We start from the raw sequence: 22,222 nt of genomic DNA, 5'->3' as shown, positions 1-22,222 counted from the left end.
GAATTTTATTAAAATAGAAAATTTTGAAATTAAATTATTTAAACTATATAAATGTTATTTTATACTTCTATATAAATGTTATTTACCTCAAGTCATCAATCTATAGAGCCTGTCAAGCTCAGCAATCGAGCTCTCTACATGCCACTTGACTAACATTTGATCTCATTGAGTCAAATTACTCAATTCAATATAACCCAAGGAGATGATCCTATTCTTGCGATAAATGTATTTGTAATAGTTGGATAAATGTATTTGTAATAATTGAGAACCACTTGCGATAAAAATATATTCGCATTTCACAAAACAATCCAGCAAGACTTTTGATGACCTTTAGAACTTTGGAATGGGAAAAAGTTCACTTATTCTGCAATAAGCATGAAACAGTTGTAGTTTCTCCTGGTCTTCTTCTAGTACATGACACGTTCTACGCGATTGTGATTCGTATCGGCAAAATCCTTATCTATGAAAGAAAGATGAATCTAGATCCTCAAGTACCTCCATACATTGCAACAAAATTTCAGTGGCAATCACGAATGACCAAATGTACAAGAAAAAAACATGCTTGGAATAACTGATAACAAATGACCAAATGACCAAATGTACAAGAAAAATTACTGTGATGATAACTTGTGTATGCCTTCATCACAGTAACTTTAGATTGAACCAAACTCTACATATCATCCAGTTGACATCATTGCTGGCAAAAGCATCATAAATGCATTCGCCAATCTGGAAAGTTAATTACAAAAGACATTAGCTATTTATAAAAACAAACTGTTGCGTTCTTTACGCTTTTAGCATTACAAAACTTTAACATCATATAAAAAAAGTTCAAAAAATATCACATAACGTAGAGAAAGCATTACATATCATAACATCAAATGAGTGACAATGCTGACCTCTTCCCATTCCACACAATCAGCTTTAGAAGTAAAGGAAAGAACTGGAAACACAAATTAGAAAGTAACAAATAAGAATCAAGATGTAGCAGTTATTTGCAAGGAAATGGTATTGAACAATGAAATTATAAAACAGATATAAAACATATTGTAACATAATATTCAAGGGTAAAGTTGTCTTTTCTATTCCTTCACAAAAATCAAGAGCCACAGATTGTAACAAAAAGCTTCCCATCTGAGCTAATTACAGATTGTAACAAAAAGCTTCCCATCTGAGCTAATTACAGATTGTAACAAAAAGCTTCCCAACCAAAATTTAAAACAAAAAACAGCCAATTATAATAGTCATTCATAACAAAATCAAGAGCCATAAAAGGCTGAAACCAGACATTAGCTAATTACGGATGATGCTCCACATAATCATTCCACATATGGCTTGCAATGTCATCACATATGTGTCCCATCTGAGCTGTTTGGCTTGGATCAATTGGAATCGGCTCTTGATCACCAAAACTATCTTCACCTCCAGACATGAGCATATCTTCAGATGAATACTCCATAAATAAATTATCCATTGCATGATGCCGATGTATGAAATTATGCACCGCACAACATGCAAGTGGAATTAATCTTTGGCTAGTAATTGGATAGTTTGGCATATCTTTTAAAATTCGAAATCTTGCCTTAAGCACCCCAATGCATCGCTCAATAATATTACGACATGTGCTATGCCTATAATTGAACAACTCTTCCTTCCCCCTTGGTCTGCCTTGCCGTCGATAATCTCTCAAGTGATAGCGTTGACCTCGATACGGAGCAAGAAACCCCGGCATATTTGGGTAACCAGAATCAACCAAATAAAATTGATCTGTGATAGTATTATCAAATTAATTAATAATGTAAAATACCTACATAAATGAATATATATAGAGAATTTTTTCTATTACTTACCACCGCAAGGTTTAGGAAAATGATTTTCATGCCTAGTCAAAGCGTCTATGAACACCCTTGAATCATTTGTTGTCCCCTCCCAGCCCGTATACACAAATGTAAAAAGCATATCGAAATCGCATACAAGCATCACATTTTGTGTGACAATAACCTTTCTACCACGAAAAGATGTTTGAATTGATGTCGGTGCCCATGCCGATACGTGAGTTCCATCAATAGCTCCAAGACAATTCTAAAAATACACAATGTCTTAGTAAAGATATGTTGTTAATGTAACTAGATACATTAGGGTAAAATATATACCTTAAAATATGGAAACCACTTTGGATTATGCAATATGCGAGGATGGACGCCATTGTGTTCATATGGTCGAATAATATGTGTGCCCAATGTACAAACAGCTCGTAAAACTCGTTTGAACCACTTGCTACAAGTGTACAATGAATGTTGAAATCGATCTGCACATATTCGATGTCGTGTGTTGTGCCCAATGATTAGTAAGAACATAGCGACACCTTCTTCAACAGTAACTTTCTTTCCATCTTGTAATAGATTCATCTCTTTTAATGCCCTACAAAAATTCACGAACACATGTTTCGACATACGAAAATTATCAAAGCAAACTTGAGGGTGCCCATCAAGTATTTCTTGAATATACATCCTCCTAGTAAGAGATGACGTTCGACAAGGCATCCGATCAATAGATCTATGAAACTGAGTCATTTCATGAAAAAAATCATTTGCATGGCTCAAAATAAGAAGCAAATTGATATCTGGGCCTAATTCATCATAGTCATCAGATTCATCATCAGAGTTTGACATGATCTGCAATAAATCGATATCAAACTCAGCACACATGTATAAAATTAATTATGAATTGAGGCAAACCAATAAACAATTAAAATTTAAAAAGCATGACATAGTCATCAACATTAAATTTCAAAATATCAAATATGTCTTAAACATTCAATCCACAAAATAGCAAATATGTCTTACACATTCAAGTCACAAAATCAAAAACCATCATTACTTAAAAAGTCTCCGACTAGGTAATAAAAGCAATCCCCATGAACTTGTCAACATATGACCCTACACATGGTCGAGATTGAGGCAATCCAACCATCCAGCTCTCCTATTTGATGGAATTTTCATGAATACCTCTCGTAGCCAAGGTTTACCGAAAGCTTCTGTAGCTTTTGTGTACACTTGGTTTGATAAGTCATCCATCTGATTTAAAACCTTCATGCACATATCTATAGAGTAAGGATCACTGAACCCGCTCGTTCCAGTAGAGGAAGAAATTTCTTGTTCGTGTTCTAACTTAGCAGCCCTCAAATCTAGGTATTTTTGCCTAGCAATAGATTCTTGACTCAGGTGTTGCAAGGTATCACTCCACTTGTCCATATAAGCATCATATTTTTCAGTTTTTGAACGCTTAGGATCTTTACGTCGATGACTCTCAGTTGATTCTGTACTACGACGTCGGTGATTGTTAGGTTCCCCTCCAACGTCCTCATTCTCGTCATCGACAACTTCAACATATGAGCTGACACCTCTGTTAATGAATGCTTCTTCGAGCTCTCTCTCTTCATCAGATGTGGGAGGTAATTGAGTAGAAGCTCTATGCATATCACCAGTTGCAGTTGTCCCGCCGAAAATTTCACTAAGAATGTGAAAATGATCACATCCTTCCTTTCGTATTAACTTATACTCCTTTTTATTTTTCTGTTCCATTGATTACAAAAAAATGCATTTTATTATACATAAACATACAATAAAATTATATATTTGATTAGATATAAGTATCTACCAGATAAAATTCTGCCCACACTTCCTCTGAAGCATTCACTTTATTGGTGTCAGGATCCATTGTCACACCAGTATGCGCAAGCAATGCTGCAAAAAGACGTTGTCTTGTGCGTAGACGATTCCATTTACCTTTGAGCCTTTCTACACCATAATTCTTGTTCGTAACCTGATATAATTCTTTGTTGATCTCCTCCCAAACCGTATTAGTGAAGGTAGATGTTTGTAACTTATTGTGCTTCACTTTTTCATAAATGATATCGACAAACATGGCAACAATTGTCTTTGACCAATCATACTTCTCAATTTCGATACTTGGATTATGCCCTCCCATAATGTAATCTCTAAAAATTGCCAATATTAAAGCCGATATAAAAATGTAGAGCAACATATATTAGAAAATGTAATACCCAAAGCAATACCCTAAGCAAGTTAAAGCATGTAGAGAAAAAAAATTGGTATGTACATCCAAGTCTTATGTCATTGACTTGTAATTCATGCATACCTCTATAATGAACTTTATTTTTACTATTTCATATTATAAGACTGGGCCTAAAGATCTGACACTATCTTTTTACTATATGGTGCTTACAAAACAAAACTGCATTTTTAGAAACATTATTTGGCCTTTCAGGTTCAAATTAGAATGAAAAAGTGAATAGAACAAGTGGAAAAAAAATTTGAAGTTAAACAGAAGGATTAGAAAATCAACGGGTTGTTTACTCACAACTCTGACTGATGAAACAACAAAATCTCTTCCCGGAGGATCTAACACATTAGATGACACTCTGATCGTATAGTAGCCATCTTCTTTCAATAGTTTCTGCAGCAAATTAAATTTAACGATTCAGTGTCCATTCTATTACTCATCTAAATTCCAGTCGCACACAAAAAAGACATTTTTCTTCCAAAGCAAATTACCTTGAAAGCCTTCTTTTCTTCCTCTGTCAGTGCGTTTCTGGAGAACCTCTTTTCTAGTAAGTTGATGCCCCAATGTAGAGAAAACAAGGGCACGGTGAAATAGAAAGGGGAGGGGAGAAGGAGGCTCGGCCGGCGGCGGGTCAAGCGTCGCCGGCGCCGCGATGAAGAAGGAGAAAGGGGAACGGAGAGGGCTCGGGTCGGTGCTGAAAGGCAGCGATGGAGACAGCTAGGGTTCGGCGTCGCTAGGGGGAAGCCGGAGTGGTGGAGAAAGGGAAAACTAGGGCACGGTGAAATAGAAAAGGGAGGGGAGAAGGAGGCTCGGCCGGCGGCGGGTCGAGTGTCGCCGGCGCCGCGATGAAGAAGGAGAAAGGGGAACGGAGAGGGCTCGGGTCGGTGCTGAGAGGCGGCGATGGAGACAACTAGGGTTCAGCGTCGCTAGGGGGAAGCCAGCGTGGTGGAGAAAGGGAAAACTAGGGCACGGTGAAATAGAAAAGGGAGGGGAGAAGGAGGCTCGGCCGGCCGTGGGTCGAGCGTAGCCAGCGCCGCGATGAAGAAGGGGAAAGGGTAATCGCCGTGGCGAGAGAGGGGAGAAAGAAATAAAGAAAAGGAAATAAAGGGAACTCTGCAGCGCGTTTTCTCACGGAGGTAGTGCGCGTTTTCTCATTTCCGATATTTGAGCGCCTTTTCCCATTTTCGTTAGAAAATGATAAAATAGCGTTTTCTATTTTTCTAGAAAATGACTTTTCATTTTCCAGAAAACGGAAATGAAAAACACACACCAAACAACTATTTCTAAAAAAAAAGAAAATGAAAATGAGAAAATATCAAACCAAATGCAGCCTTAGAGTTTCAAAATAAGGTTCAACTTTGAAACATTTTACAAACATGAGTTTTCAAAACCAAGGTTTAAGGTTTAAATTTTCAAACTAAGTTTCAATTTTGAAACACTTTTCAAACATGAAAAATCAAAAATTTCAAAGCTGAGTTAAAAACTATTTACTTTTCAAAACTGATTAAAACTAAGTTTGCAGCAGATTCAAAATCTTAGTTTACAAAATCTAATTGACGAATTTAGTTTTATAAAAACTAGTTTTCAAAAATAGGTTTATAAAAATTTGAAACATAAGTTTTCAAAATTAAAGATTTCAAAACTAAGTTTGAAAAAATCTACTTTTCAGAACTAAGTTTGTAAAAACTTTAAATTTGAAAACTGAAATTCAATCTCAAAACTGAAAAAATTTTAGAAAAGATATTATGTTTAAGGTGGAGAAAATAATTTTAGTGCTAAGTGTTGATTTAATCCTCCCCCTAAACCTGACATCTAAAATAGCTATCTAACCAATTATGTACTTACTGACTATCAGAAGATAGCAGGTTTCACTTGGTTAGTCAAGTTAAGTTCATTGTAATCAGTTAGCGGTTGGCTAAACTGAATAACTTAGCTTGATCAATGTATGCTTTGTATTTAACGCCCAGACTTATATTGATACACTGACATAAGCATCTTAAGTCCAGACAACTGGCCTATGCATCTCACCCCTTTCTATGTTTGTCAATCACAAGCAAGGTAAACCTAGGGTGTAGGTGAGATGCTCAAATACTAGTCCTAGGGGGAACATGATTTCTAAGGGGATTTTTCTAGTTTAAGGCTAAAAGATCTTTTTGAAATCCTACAGATAGGGAGGTTTTAAAATAATTTTAACCTAGGATTTAAAACAATCATTTTTGAAACAGTTTTGAATTTTGAAAATCCTAGTCTATTAAACACATCCCTAGTTTTCTATGCAGATTTCTAAATTCACTTTCAGTGAGTGGTTTTGTGAATATGTCAGCTAAATTGGACTTGGAATCAATGTATTTGAGTTCAATGTCACCTTTAGTAACATGATCCCTGATAAAGTGATGCCTAATTTCAATGTGTTTAGTTCTGGAATGATGCACTGGATTTTTTGTTAGGTTAATTGAGCTAATGTTATCAATTAAGACTTTTACATTTGTAAGGTTCAAGTTAAAGTCTTTTAGGGTGTGCATCATCCATAATAATTGTGCAACGCATTCTCCTATAGCTATATATTCTGACTCAGTTGTGGATAGGGCAACACAGTGTTGCTTTCTACTAAACCAGCTGACGAGTGATGGACCCAGTAATTGACATCCGCCACTTGTGCTTTTGTGGTCTAATTTACATCCAGCATAATCTGAGTTAGAGTACCCTATTAATTCAAAATTGTTAGTCCTAGGATACCAAATACCTACATTTGTTGTTCCTTTAAGGTATCTAAAGATTCTTTTGACTTGAGTCAAATGAGATTCTTTAGCACAGGTTTGGTATCTAGCACACATACTAACTGCAAATAAGATATCTGGTCAACTTGCAGTTAAGTATAGTAGGCTACCTATGGCACTCCTATAGTATTTTAAATCAACTGGTTTTCCATTGGGGTCATCATCTAGGATTGTGTTTACTGCCATAGGTGTTTTTATCTCTTTGGTGTTTTCCATTCCAAATTTTTTAAGTAATTCCTTAGTATATTTTTGTTGATAAATGTAGTTACCTTCATTTGTCTGTTTGATTTGTAATCCTAAAAAATAGGTTAATTTGCCTACCAGACTCATTTCAAACTCGTGTTCCATTAAACTTGTAAATTCATCTAAAAATTCTGAATTTGTTGAACCAAAGATTATATCATCTACGTAAATTTGTGCTATAAAAATATCTTCTTTTATTAATTTGACAAATAAGGTTGGGTCAATTTGACCTTGGTTAAACCCTTTAGAGATTAGGTAAGAGGTTAGTCTTTCATATCATACCCTAGGTGCTTGCTTAAGTCCATATAAGGCTTTCTTCAATTTATAGATATAATCAGGGTGTTCTAAACTCTCAAAACCAGGTGATTGTCCTACGTAGACTTCTTCTTTTATTAGTTCATTTAGGAATGTCAACTTAACATCCAGTTGGTATAGTCTAAACCCTTTGTGTGCTGCATAACTTAGTAACATCCTAATGGACTCTAATCTAGCCACTGGGGCATATGTTTCATTATAGTCAAGTCCTTCTACTTGACTAAACCCCTTAGCAACTAGCCTGGCCTTATTTCTAGTAATTTCTCCAGTTTCACTTAATTTGTTTATAAATACCCATTTTATTTCTATTATTTTCTTATTCTTGGGTAGTGGTACCAAGTCCCAAACCTCATTACGCTCAAATTGAGCTAATTCTTCTTGTATAGCTATGACCCAGTCTGGGTCAAGTAGGGATTCAGCTATGGTTTTGGGTTCAATTTTTGAGATTAAAGATATTTGGCGTAGATTTCTAAAGGATGATCTAGTTTGAACCCTAAGATCTGGGTCACCAATTATTTGATCAGTTGGGTGATTTGGGTTTACTCTTATAGTTCTTGGTGGTTGACTCTCCTGAGGTTGTTCTTCTTCTTCATGACTTAGAATTTGGTTGGTTCCTTCAGAATTATTTTCTTGAACAAATTCAATTGGTTGAAGTTGTGTTTGTTCTAGGTTTTGTTTGGATTCTTCAAATTTCACATTAGTAGTTTCTTTAATTCTTAAGGTAACCTTATTATAAACCCTGTATCCTCTACTATTTAGGGAGTAGCCTAAAAAGATTCCATTTTCAACTTTAGAGGTGAATTTTTCTAAGTGTTCTCTTGTGTTTAAGATGAAAGCTGGGCACCCAAATACTTTAAAGTATTTTATATTAGGTTGTTTATTATAATAAACTTTGAAGAATGTTTTGTTATGAGTTTTATTTAGTGTTGTTCTGTTTTATACATAGCAAGTTGTACTAACAGCTTCTGCCCAAAAATATTTAGGTAAGTTGTATTCATTTAACATCGTTCTAGAGGCTTCAAGTAAGGTTCTATTTTTTCTTTCTACAATCCCATTTTTTTGGGAGGTTTTAGGGCACAAAAATTCGTGATGGTAGCCATTTTTAAGACAGAATTTGTTAAAGTTACGATTTTTAAATTCTCCCCCATTATCACTTCTAATTCTTTTAATTTTAAGGTCCTTTTCATTTTCAACTTGTTTACAAAAGTTTGTAAAAATTTCAAAAGTTTCATCCTTATTATTTAAAATTTTTACCCAAGTGAACCTAGAATAGTCATCTATTATTACTAGACAGTACAGACTTCCATTTATTGATTTGACTCCATGGGAGTCAAATAGGTCTAAGTGTAACAGTTCTAATATTGAGTTGGTTTGTAATTGATTAGATGGTTTATGGGTGGATTTTGTCTGTTTACCTTGTTGACAAGCATTACATATGGTTGAATCTAAGTTAGGTAATTTTGGTAGACCTCTAACTAATCCATTTAGTCTGCTTATATTTCTAAAATTTGTGTGTGACATCCTTCTATGCCATAACCAAGTTTCTTCTTTTTGTGTTAAGTGACACTTAATTGAAGAAGTGGTTAAGTTGATTGCATAGATGTTGTCTTTCCTAAATCCTTTTAGGCTTATGTTAAGGTTGTCTAGGTGTTTGATTAAGCATTCTGTAGATAAAAACCTAAACTTACACCTAACATCACATAGTTGACTGATACTTAAAAGATTATACTTGAAATTTTTAACAAGTAAAACATTTGTAATAATAAAGTCAATTTTCAATTTGATATTACCTATACCAATTACCTTGAGTTTGTCGTTGTTCCCAAAGGCAACTGTTCCTAGGCTTTTGTAGGTGAGTTGAGTGAATTTTGTGTGATCTCCAGTCATATGTTTGGAGCAACCACTATCCAAAATCCACTTAGTTTCCTCTTTGGAACCTTCGGAAATGAGTAAAGACTCGTGGCTCGATTCGGGTTCAGACCCGTCTTTCGATTCTTCTTCCGACTCTGCTTCGTGGGTCATCAACGCGAGGTGGCTCTGGTGCTTCTAATCTTCTGCTTCTGAATCGTCCGAGGAGGAGGAGTCGTCCCACGTCACTTTGAGGGCTTTCTTTTTGGACGGCTTAGGTTTGTTGATCTTCAATCTCGGGCACTCGTTCTTGTAGTGGCCCTTCTTGTTGCATCCGAAGCACGTCACACTCCTCGATTCGGTTGGAGAATTGATCTTTTGAAGGTCCTTCTTGCTGAAGCTTCTTTTCCTCCTGGTGAACCTCTTCCTTACCAGGTTCACCAGATGTTCTTCATCTTCAGAGTTTTGGTCAGAATCTTCTTCAGATTCAGACTTGTTCTTCTTTTCTTTTGAGGAACCTGCAAATAAAGCTACACCTTTCTCGACCCCGGCATTAGTTTGCTCATGCAGTTCTAATTCACAGAAAAGCTTATCTAGTTTTAATTTTGATAAATTTTTAGAGATCTTGTAGGCATCTACGATAGAGCCCACAAGCTGTTGCGTGGAAAAGCGTTTAAGGCATACCTTATTAAGTCCCGGTTCTCCATTTGGTGTCCTATTGCGTTGAGTCCCTTGAGAATATCTTTGATTCTTGCGTGGAGTTGGCTGGCCGTTTCTCCTTCCTGCATTTTTATGTTAAATATTCTATTTAGAAGTAGGTCTCGTTTCATTACCTTAGCGTCGCTCATTCCTTCGTGCAGCTCGATCAGTTTGTCCCACAGCTCTTTAGCGTTTTTATGTGGTCCGACCCGGTTCAGTTCTTCTCTTGTTAATCCGCACTGTAAGGTGTTGATTGCCTTGTTTTCTGTTGATGCCTTCTTCTTTAAGTCTGTTGTCTGTTCTTCAGGATCCAATAGATTCCCGGAATTGTCTACTGGTATTTTGTAGGCTCTTGTGACGCTCAGCCACTAGTCGAAATCCGTCTTGAGATATACTTCCATTCGCTTCTTCCAGTACGGGAAATCATCCCCGTTGAAAAGGGGAGGTCGCACTGTGCTGAATCCCTCAATCTGTGACATTTTTAATTTGCACACAAAAAAAACAAATAGAGAGGTTCCAAGACTTGGTCTTGGATTAGTAGTGCGGGAAGAATTAAATAAAAATAACTAAATTGGTGTTGCACCAATTTAGATGTAATTACGATGGAAGGAGATTTCCAAAAAGGTAATTATACCAGTTTGGAATTTTACGAAAAATTTAAATCCGAAAATAGAAAAAACTTTGAAAAATAAATCACCCCCTTTCCTGATTGGTGGTTTCACCAAATCAGAGCGGTACCTGCTCTGATACCACTTGTGTTGGATCGAGACGCGCTAGAGGGGGGGGGGTGAATAGCGCTCGCGGCTATCTCGTTCGATTTATCGGAATCATAAAAACGTGAGAGTTAATGCAGCGAAAATTAAGTAAAGAGACACAGACACGAAGGAGTTACTTCGTTCGGAGCCTAAGGCGACTCCTAATCGAAGGCCCACGATCCTTGATCGCTTTCGGTGGGTAACAACTATAAATTCGACAAGAGTACAAGTATTACAGTTAAGTATAAAAAGAATACAGTTATACTGACGACAATATCGTAATCTGAAGATTCAGAGCTCCGGGTCGTCGATGTCTCGCAACAGCACTTCGGAATCGTCTCGTGAGCAGCTTGTAGCAGTAGGATCACTTGAAAGTCGTTGTTCTGGTGCTACTGCTCGAGACCCCTTATAAAGGGGGTTCAAGGCGCCTTAAACTGTTCACGCAACCAACAGCCATCACGCTGCTTGTATCCACTTGAAGGCACCTTCATCTAACTCCAAGGCGCCTTCAACTGCCAAGGCGCCTTCAATCTCCAAAGGCGCCTCAACCTCCACTTCACAGCCGGCTTCCGCCTTGTACCTGAGGCGCCTCCAAGCTCCATGGAGGCGCCTCGGTACTATTCATCCGAGTTGTAACTTGCTCCTTTGTTCTCGCAAAATGTGTTAGTCCCAAACACATACCCGCAAAACAAAGTTAGTACGTAAACATAATGAATGATAATAATGAAAGTTTTGACAAGATTCGAATCGTCCGGGTCGACTTCGGTTTCCTACGGAAACCCTAGGTCGACCTGATGCTCACTGCTCCTCTACGGGAACGCGCCTCACCTACTCCACTCGGAGATTTACTGCTGCCGATGATCCTCCGATCGACCGGACTTTGCTCGGACTGATGCTTCCGACTTTCTAACATCCGCTCACCACCTTCAGACTTTCACCGTTCGCGACACCAGACTTTCCACCTAGGGTTACCACCCCTAGGACTTTGCCTCAAGCCATCGACCGCCAAGACTTTCCGTGATAGGGTTACCACCCCTATGACCTAGGGTTACCACCCCTAGGGTTTTACCTTGCCTAACCGCAGCTAGGACTTTCTCCACCTAGGCAAAAGTCGTCAGATAACAAAGCACCTTAACTTTGAATCCTTTGCCATTATCAAAACTTAGGTTCGATCGTCGGATGCTTCCCGCACCAACAATCTCCCCCTTTTTGATTATGGCAACACGTAATTCAAAGTTAAGGAAAACAACATATGTAATAACTGCATGAAGTTAACCAAGCTTAAGTAAATAAACTTCAAATGCAATAACAGTTAAGCTGGAAACTTTTAACTTTGTAATATTAGACTCCCCCTTAATAAATACTTTGAATTTTCCTTTAACTTTAATTTACCTACTCTCCCCCTTTGCCATATATCAAAAACAAACCAGTTTGAAAGTAGATTTGTATTTTTCTGAAGGAAAATTTTCAAAAACCGACTAAGCTTTTTGAGTTTTGGAATTTGCCAAATTTGAAAATACTTAGCTATATATTCAGCTTTGACATGATTTGTATTGAGAAAATATTTTGCCAAATAGCTAAATTTAGAGTACAATCTAACTAAGTCTAGTTAACATAGTCTTAAAATTAACTAAGTTTGAAAATATGAGTATTTGAATTTTCAATAAAAGGATTTGCTTATGAGTATTTGAGGTCACTTGAATGAAAATATGAGGTCACTTAAAAAAAATAACTTTAAAACGTTATAAACAGTTGACTAGATTTGAAAGTATTTGAATACTCAATTATATGGACAAGTTTTTTGAAAAACTGTAATTAAGTTTTGAATACTCATTTTGAAGAAGGTTTGATATTAAAGAAAAATATTTAGTTTTAGGACAGAGGGAGTAGCAGTAGTTTGTTTTCTAGTCCAAGCATGTGTCAAATTAAATTATTGAGATTAAGTATCAGAGCCTTAAAATAATCAGGTAAAGTAATTTGATTAGAACCTTAAAGTACAATCATGCTTAAACAAAAAAAATTGAGACACACTTTTCCCAATTGTCTAACCTTTAGCTACTTGCTGATTGCCTAGAGGGCAGTAGCTTTTACATGGTTAGTCAAATTAAGTCCTTTTGGTCCAGTTAGAGTTGGCTAGAGCTGGAAGACTTGATTTGATTACTATTTATGATGTGTTTAATGCCCAGACTCATATTGATGCACAAATATCAGCATTCCTGAGTCCAGGCTGTACCCTATGCATCTCACGCCATTCTAAGTTTGTCAAACACAAGCAAGGTATACCTAGGTGATTGTGAGATGCTCTGGCTTAATTCTAGGGGTACATGATATCTAGGGGGAAAATCTAGACTAATTTCAGAAAGTTTAAAAATCTAACAAAATTGGAGTTTTTGAAAACTGTTTTTCCTAGAATTTGAATAAGTGATAAGTAAACTCGGATTTTGTGAAACTGAATAAGTATGCACATAAGTATATATTACTTCAAGGAAGTCTAACCAAGTGAGATAGCAATCCACAGTACAATGCATAACAGAGTCATGTCAAATAGCAGGATCATCAGCTCGAGGAGAAATAGCTGCAGGATCATGGGGCTCCTCAGGTGCTGGCTGACCTAGCCGTCGTATCTCGTCACGAAGGGACGTAAATCCAGCAGCCATCTCGGATCGAATAGAAAGAGCTATCCGTCGTGTCTGGATGGACTCGACCTCGAGTCGAGCAAGTCTGTCCTCGACGGAGAGTGAGGAAGAGGTCGAAGGTCCAGCTGAGGTGGATGGTCTGGCAGCCGGGGAGGGATCCGCGAAAAGATCCTCAGCTAAGAAATCAGCCCACTCCTCTCCCCCTAGATATCCAGGCTGTACCCTATGCATCTCACGCCATTCTAAGTTTGTCAAACACAAGCAAGGTATACCTAGGTGATTGTGAGATGCTCTGGCTTAATTCTAGGGGTACATGATATCTAGGGGGAAAATCTAGACTAATTTCAGAAAGTTTAAAAATCTAACAAAATTGGAGTTTTTGAAAACTGTTTTTCCTAGAATTTGAATAAGTGATAAGTAAACTCGGATTTTGTGAAACTGAATAAGTATGCACATAAGTATATATTACTTCAAGGAAGTCTAACCAAGTGAGATAGCAATCCACAGTACAATGCATAACAGAGTCATGTCAAATAGCAGGATCATCAGCTCGAGGAGAAATAGCTGCAGGATCATGGGGCTCCTCAGGTGCTGGCTGACCTAGCCGTCGTATCTCGTCACGAAGGGACGTAAATCCAGCAGCCATCTCGGATCGAATAGAAAGAGCTATCCGTCGTGTCTGGATGGACTCGACCTCGAGTCGAGCAAGTCTGTCCTCGACGGAGAGTGAGGAAGAGGTCGAAGGTCCAGCTGAGGTGGATGGTCTGGCAGCCGGGGAGGGATCCGCGAAAAGATCCTCAGCTAAGAAATCAGCCCACTCCTCTCCCTCGCCTGGTATATCCTCGGCTGCTGGAGCGATAGGGGCAGCTGCCTGCGGTGGTCGTCCTATCCACGCTAGAACTCCATCAGCTGTGATATCGGCACTGGCTAGTCTACAACTACGGGATCCTTGTCATGCCCCGAGAGTAAGGTTGTCCGACGAAAATCGGACAGCACCTCCCCTGTAGCAGCGACAAATAGAACCGGTATACATCACCACAGATAATACATAAACAAAGTATATCACAACCACGCAAATAATAGGCAGCCCACACGGCTGTAAAGTCAAACACAGCGGAAACAAGAATAACCAAGATAAAGTAACGAAAACTCACCGCGGGCCGGCCCGGCTTGACTCCTCGACAAAACAACCAAATACAAAATAACAAGTCCACAGACCAATTATTACAATGCTAAATTCAAAGGTTCAACACAATCAAAATGAAAACCAAAATCATAAAAACCGTCCTCGGAAGTGACGTGGGACCGGCAGTCGGGATCCTCCTCCAAGTGTACTAGCATCGCTATCAGCTACCTGGTGAAATTACCAATTGTAACGACCTAATTTTCCCTATTTCAAGTTCTAAAAGTCCATAAAAATATTTGGAAATACTTTTAAAATATTCTAGAGATTTTTAGGAATTTTTAGAGTATTTTTACGTAATTTTTGGAGGTCGTTTAGTAGGGCTACAAAAAGAAAGAAGTTTAAAAAAAAAAAATGTTGAAGGTGAGATTCGAACCCACGACCTCGGGTCGGACTGACTCAAGCAAAACCTGCCCAACCAGCTGAGCTACGCTAGTTTTGTTAACCAAGTATGGAGAGAAATAGATTTAAGCTATAGTTAGAATGTTTAAAATAAATTGGAATAAAAGTGCGCGGTTGAGGATTCGAAGCCCAGACCTCGGGTTAAGCAAAGATTCGCTTAACCAACTGATCTAGCAAGTGTTTCTTATTAAAGAAGGAGAAATATTCTATTTAAGCAGTAGCTAATAAATAGGAGGAAATAAAAAATGGTTGTAGCCGAGTTTCGAACTCGCGAGCCACGCCTCAAGCCGAACGCAGCCAACCAACCGAGCTGCGAGTGTTTTGTTAATAAGTATGAAGCAAGAAATATATATGTTATAGTTGATAAATAAAACCCTAGTTTTAAAAGGACCTAATTCTTTTTTTCCCGAATCCGAAAACCTATTCCTTTCTCCCTCGCGACGGCGCCTTCTCTCTCGGGCGGAGAAAGCAGCAGCGGCTAGGGATTGTTTTCCGGCGGCTGGCGAGCTCCCTTCTCCGCGGATTCTTCACAAGTTCGAGTTTCTCTCGGCAAAGAGAGCGCGCGGGCACAAGGAAGAGCCGAAACAGCCACATCTCCGAAGCCCTAGAGGTCATCTTCTTCGGTTGTAAGTTAAAGAACACCAATGTGAGTTGCTTCTCACCTGCAGTAGGAGTAGCTCCGAGTTTTCGATTTTCGTTTCCTTGCTCATGGATTCTATTGTGCCGAATAGATGGTCCTAGGGTTGTCATGCATCCCTTCCTTTAGTTGTTGCTAGGTATTTTGCCATGCAAATTTAGGTTTCGGTTTGTTCCCTTGCTTCCCTGTTTTCGGATCATACCGTACAGGTTGCCACCTCATGTTTGCTGTCGTGAGGTTGAAGAAAGAAGAAAAGGATTAGTTTAGGTTAAGCATGAAGAACAGTTACAAAACTTAGGTTTCCAGTAGTAGTTCTACCCTATTAGCAGCACGTTGGAGATTTTGGGTTGCTTTACAATAAGAGTTAAGTTGTGAAGGTGTCATTTAGGTTTATTTTAAATTTTACAGCAAGATGAACTTGATCTTATGCAAAGAAAAAGGGGCACGAGTAACTTCCACTGGGTTGCTGTGCAATTTCGGCTACTGAGCTGGCTATAAGAAGGCTCAGATTTATTAAATCGGATCAAGTCAATATTTGTTGAACCACACGTACAACAGAACCGTGAAAAGGATCTGCTGAACTTGAAATAGAGTAGTAGTAGTAGTAATTGTACATGTGGTTTTATTTCTTTGAAATCTGTTATTTCTGTGCTATTTACCAGAAATGCAATTATAACAGAATAATTGACTTCATTTGCTACTGCACCAAGCTTTACATAGGTTTAAACTTTAGCAGATTATAGTCTTGTTGTGCCATGCATTTCACATGTACAACCTTAGTTTTGGGAGTATTCAGTAGAGCATGTGCTACTAGTTTTTCCCATGAAATTTTAGAACATCCACTTTGTTTTTACAGATTTCATTAAGCAGTATAGTGCAGATTTGTTAAGCTTAGGATGTAGATTTGCTTAAAGTATGATTAGTAAGCTTAAAGTTACTTTCTTTTGCTCTTATCACAGCATGTTTAGAAAGTCCAAAGTTGCTTTCTTTTGCCCTATTTTACAGCATGTACAGAAAGCTCAAGGTTGCATTCTTTTGCTCTATTTTACAGCATGTTTAGAAAGTCCAAGTTGCTTTCTTTTGCTCTATTTTATAGCATGATTAGTAAGTTCAAAGTTGCTTTCTTTTACTCTATTTTATAGCATGATTAGTAAGCTCAAAGTTGTTTTCATTTGCTATTTTAATATGCATGAACAGCCATGTATTCTAGTGGAAAAATGAGAATCCTATTAAATACTTTTAGAAGTATTAACAAGTAAAAGAAAGAAAAAGAAAAGAAAGAGAAAGGCCAAGGCCTTAAGTAAATCCCAAAGTCAAGATTTTAGGGATTTTTGGCACACAAGGTATCTATTAAAATGCCAAGGCATTTAAAGAATAAGTAATTAAGATAAAAAGTATTTTACTTTTAAAGGGCATGTACCGGACACAAGGTCCAAGAGATGGGCTCCAAGTTGCCCCTAGGCACAAGGCCTAGAAATATCTTAGTAGTTTCGGGATTAGCTACCTCGATTCTTATTAAGAATGCGCGCAAAGTGGTACAATGCCGGGTCCAAGAAGAAGTTGATTATTATTTTGAAGTATTAAAGTATATGTTTTGAAACAAATGAAACAAGCTTCAAATATGTTTAGAATTAGAAAGTTTAGTTTCTTGTTATTTGAAGCATGCAGTAGTAGTTTTATTTGTTTCTTGCTATTAGCTTATTCAGCATGTTTAGCTTTACATGTTTAATAGTTTTACATGTTTAGTAGCTTTACATGTTTAGTAGTTTTACATGTTTAGCTTTACATGTTTAGTAGTTTTACATGTTTAGCTTTACATGTTTAGTAGTTTTACAAGTTTAGTAGTTTTACATGTTTAGCTTTACATGTTTAGTAGTTTTACAAGTTTAGTAGTTTTACATGTTTAGTAGCTTTACACGTTTAGTATGCTTCTTTTATAGTTTCATTCTTATGAGCATGATTAACTATACATGTTTAGTATTTCAGTTAGCATGATTCCTTTGCTATGTATGAGCATGAGTAGCTTTACATGTTAGCATTCAGTTTTAGCATGTTTTATATACATGCATATCGAGTTTTTGTGAGTAGATAGCGCTCACTAAGCTTTATGCTTATAGACTACACTTCCTCCTACTGCAGATAAAGGAAAGGAAAAGATTTAGCAAGGAAGGCGACAAGGTGGTGGTGATGAAGGTGTGTGATGGCTGGACTATGGAGAGATCCAGAATGAGCTGGCAAATTGCCAAGACTTTTCTGTTTAGTTATTTTAGTTCTCTTTTAATGCTATGATGAAGTTGAGATTGTAATTGAGTCTATTCCGCACTTGTAGTTTGGTATGTCTTATCGTTGGAGTTCTATTTGTTTACTATTGCTAGAATAGTTTCCTTTTAGTTATTGTGATATTATTACTGCGTGGTTGTGAAGTATTTATACCAGCCGCATGTGGCTGATGGTTTATTATTTGTTTGTATTGCTGATTTGGTCACCGGTACAGGGGAGATTCTGCCAAAATTTTTCGGTAGGGTTTTCCTAGAGATTTTTAATAAACCGGTTAAGTAGGTTAGTAGTTAAGTAACGGTCGCCCTTAGAGAGTAGTAGTAGTAGTGAGAAGGGTGGTCGTTACACCAATGCAGGGTGGTGAGTATAAAAACTCAGCGGGTAATAGAGTAGACAGTGCATGAATATCATAAACAGCTAAGAGTACAACAGAATACAGTCTTGGGAAAGATAAATAGCAGATACTACTGGGTAAACAAAGTATATATATCCATACCTGAAACCATATCCTAGGCTAGTAAGGGAAGGTAGATGTAGCAAAGTCCTGCTACAGTACTGTTCATAACTACATGGTATCATGTGAGGTATATACAGGTCAACAGTAAGTAAGCCAGTGTCTAAACACCTAACATAGGTATAAATCTCAACCTAAGTAAGCATAACAGCATAAATAAACAACAGCAGCATAATCTAGCAACAGCAGCATAGATATGCAACAACAGCATAAGTAAACAACCAGCAGATATAATAACAACAGCGTATGTAAGGATGGTCACCCCGCCCACCTCTCTGCACCATGACCCCTGTATGGGCGAGAGGCCGGATCGATGACAAACTGTACCACCCAAAGGCCGCCACTACTCTCGAGTGACCGGATGGACAGGTGCATAGTAGCTGAATAGCTACGTCTGCGACGGGGGTCCCTGTTGTCGCAACTCAGCCGCCACTACCCATGAGTGACCGAGTGTGACACGACAAGACAAGCGGCACGCTCCAGCTACCACTACCCATGAGTGGCCGAGCGTGCGGCCCTGGCCAAACAACCGCCTCAACCACAAGGGAGACAGGGTCGTCGGCAATGCATGCAATGACATGATGTAAACAATGCAACAGTCATCATATATATATATAAACAGAAACAGGTATGCTACATGAAGCCAGCATGCTCAGTAAGGTGTGTAAATAAACAGCAACCAAAGCATATAAACATGGTATCAGGTGTCTATATATCCAATACCTAATATCTAATGTCTGACATCTGGTATCTGGTATCTGGTATCTGATACCTAGTAATATAGTATCTGCTAAATATCATCGATAGCAACAAGAGACTGTATAGATACAGAAACGAGTAGCTCAAAGATTGAGTGGGTAAAGTATCAAGCACAAGAAATAAGACGAATGGAGTCAAGCTAAATACTACATATATGAAACTAACTCATGCACTAAGATCGATATCTAAAGAAGCAAGTCAAGAAGTACCCGCCTCTAAATGTAGACTGAATCCGACGTCAACTTCGTCACTACACCCGCCTCGATCAGAGTCCTGTGTCAACGTATAAATTTTAACTAATTACATATGAAACTGAACAACTATTCTAATGTACATGACCAGCGAATTTGATCCAAGTTCCTTCATGATTCTCTAATAATTCTCATTACCGTTCTATCGAATCACAAGTCCATCCTTAATTCACACTAAAGATTCAAAACCAACCACTTAACCTTACAATAACTCACCTTAGATGACCCACTGCCCGAAGATATTGCTGGCACTGTACAGTGGTACTGTCTACTGCCACAGATCAACCATAGAGCCTCTACAGGGCTACACACATACGAAATCAACCCAATAAACACATGCTCACTGCCAAAACCCAACATCAACACTACAGATCTGTAACCAATACTAAAGTTGCCTTACCCAATGAATCGAAGCCAGGAATACACTGCCGAGAAGGTGTAATCGTCGGCACAAGCACACCGGTGCTGCCTGCCGCCACAAATTCACAGATCGAAGCTCCTACAAAGCTACCAAAAACACCATCTCACTGGTCAGTACCCAGTACACATTGAATCCAACACTTAGGTCCACAAACTTAACTTATGAAGTGATCGAGACCTTACCTATTGCTTCCCGGAAGAAGAATAGCTGCTGGAATTAGATCCAAGCCCTTCACAGCAAGTCACTAGTGACTCACGGCCGGAAATCCCACTGCTGAGGAAGTCCACCGGTGTCCGTTTGCTGCTGGAGAATCCCGGCCAAGCTCCTCACAGCATGACACTGCCGGGACAACACCTCAATCAACGCCACATCCCAATCTAACCTCAAATCACAAAACTAAAGTCTTATAACCCTAATCAAACAATCCATACCTCAATACCTTGCTGCCGAAGACCTCCACAATCGGCGGAGAGAAACCCGATGAAATCAGCTTGGCGTTAGGGCTAGGGAACGTCGTGACCACTGTTTGGAACGCACCCTCAGCTAAGCTCGAGCTCAGGGTTCCGGCGTTTCGACCCTCAGCGTCTCCGGTGCCCGCCTCTCCTCTCCCGGCCGAGAATCCTTTGCAAAGAGCTGCGTTTCAATGAAGGATGCCACCAAGGAGATCTCCGATCAGGCGTGGAGGAGACAGAAGACTAGTCTCGCAATCCCGGCGCCGCCAATTAGTCGCGGGCGGTCGTCGCTGCTGAGCCCATCGGCGCAATCGGGTGAAATGGCGAGGCGTCGGCGAAAACGGAGGAAAGTGGCACAGTGAGGTTAGGGCACTGTTGCCCTACTTATAGGGTTTCCTTAATTCCCTATTAAGTCCCTTCAATGGTGATTACCATTACCTCTTTAGACTTAAACATTTTATCCCCTTAAACTCCTCCATACAACCTCTAAATAATTCTAGAAAAATACCTAAAAATTCTCCTAAATCATTATAGGTTATTTTATTTTGCCGTATCTCACATTCTCCCCCTCTAATAAAAATTTGGTCCCCAAATTGACAACCTAAATGCGTTAAACCCGAATGACACGTTTCCCGGCCATCCATTCAAGGCCCAAGGAAAGGTCAAGTCCTATCACTTCCAACACTTATAGATCCACCACCAGTGTCTAACCATCGAAATGCACATAACATCCTCTGACTTCTTGACGTACAACAAGTACCTCTCTAGACGGTAAAGATATCGCTATGTCACGCGTCTAGCGTATGGGTAACACCCCCCGAAAAGATACTTGAGAGATGAACAAATGGGTTCCACTAGCATCTATTAATAGTCCTATAATAAACGTATAAAGTAAAATAATACCTCGGAAGACCGATCTCTCAGCTCCCTGTGTCTCCTCTCGAGTGACAGCATAAACACGACCCTCCTCTGAGCTTAACTGTGGCATGCCTGGGGTGGTCCGTGCTGGAATCGAAGGTGCAGGAACCGACTGCTGATACTGAGAGTGAGGCTGCTGCTGGAACGTTGAGTAGGGCTGAGGTGAATGAAAATCCTGCGGTACAGGAAATGCCTGATGAGAAGATACTGCGGCAGAATACTGTGTAATCGCTGGTTCCTGACCCTGCACATGATATATCTGTCCCTGAGAAGGCTGAGGTCTCTGCTGACGAGAAGCACTCTGATTCGTTTGAGATCCTCTCTGCTGCCATGGCTGGGTGGGTCGATCTCCCTGAAAGGTAACTTCAGTAGTCTCTAACTGAGCCTTCAACGTACATTCCCGACTCTCATGGCCCGGAAGCTTACAATAGAAGCATATCGAGTGATCCAACGGACAATCAGGCTTGAGATGACTTTTCGAGCCGCACTGGAAACACCTGGTTTCACTATTACCATTCTTCCGATTTCTCTTAGGGGAACTAGTAGACCCGTCCGTGGTTCGCCCTGATTTCTGTGGTCGAGTAGATCCTTCGGAAGTAACTTGCAAGTCTTGACCCTTATTCCCTCTCTTCTGCGACAGCTGCTTGTCCTTACTTTTCTCCTGATTTACCTGCTGCTGAGTCATCTCTATAAACAGTGCACGATCCAAAACTTCTCGGTAGGAGCTACCTGGAAATCCTGACATCCTGAGCCGAATATATGCTGCTAAACCCTGGGTGAACTGCTGCATCCGATCATAATCCTGTGCCACCAAATGAGGGCAAAACTCAGCCAATCTACAGAATTCAGCGTTGTACTCCATCACCGATCGATCACCCTGCTTGAGATTCAAAAATTCCTGGTGTCGAGCTAAATAGAATGTGGCTGGAAAATACTGGCGCTCAAAAGCATCCCGGAACATCACCCATGTGATGCGTTGAACCCCAAAGATTGTCTTCTGCATCTCCCACCATGTGACTGCCTGATCCCGGAGATGATACGCAGCCAAT

The 22,222-nt window shown here is 39.1% G+C and overlaps 1 protein-coding gene across 1 annotated transcript; it reads right to left on the bottom strand.

Annotated features, from left to right (window-relative positions):
• Window positions 1-1,297: 1,297 nt before the first annotated feature.
• Window positions 1,298-13,310, bottom strand: LOC122050348. Its single transcript, XM_042611258.1, has 6 exons — window positions 13,220-13,310; window positions 4,578-4,780; window positions 4,384-4,479; window positions 2,475-2,675; window positions 1,851-2,082; window positions 1,298-1,767 (listed from the first exon to the last, which is right to left on the bottom strand). Exons 1-6 carry the CDS (start codon window positions 13,308-13,310, stop codon window positions 1,298-1,300), a joined length of 1,293 nt encoding a protein of 430 aa, XP_042467192.1.
• Window positions 13,311-22,222: the final 8,912 nt, after the last annotated feature.

The sequence above is a fragment of the Zingiber officinale genome, chromosome 3A (genome assembly GCF_018446385.1).
Source record: "Zingiber officinale cultivar Zhangliang chromosome 3A, Zo_v1.1, whole genome shotgun sequence".
Taxonomy (NCBI): Eukaryota; Viridiplantae; Streptophyta; class Magnoliopsida; order Zingiberales; family Zingiberaceae; genus Zingiber; species Zingiber officinale.
The sequence above is the reverse complement of the archived record's forward strand: the minus strand, read 5'-3'. Positions and strand labels throughout refer to the sequence as shown.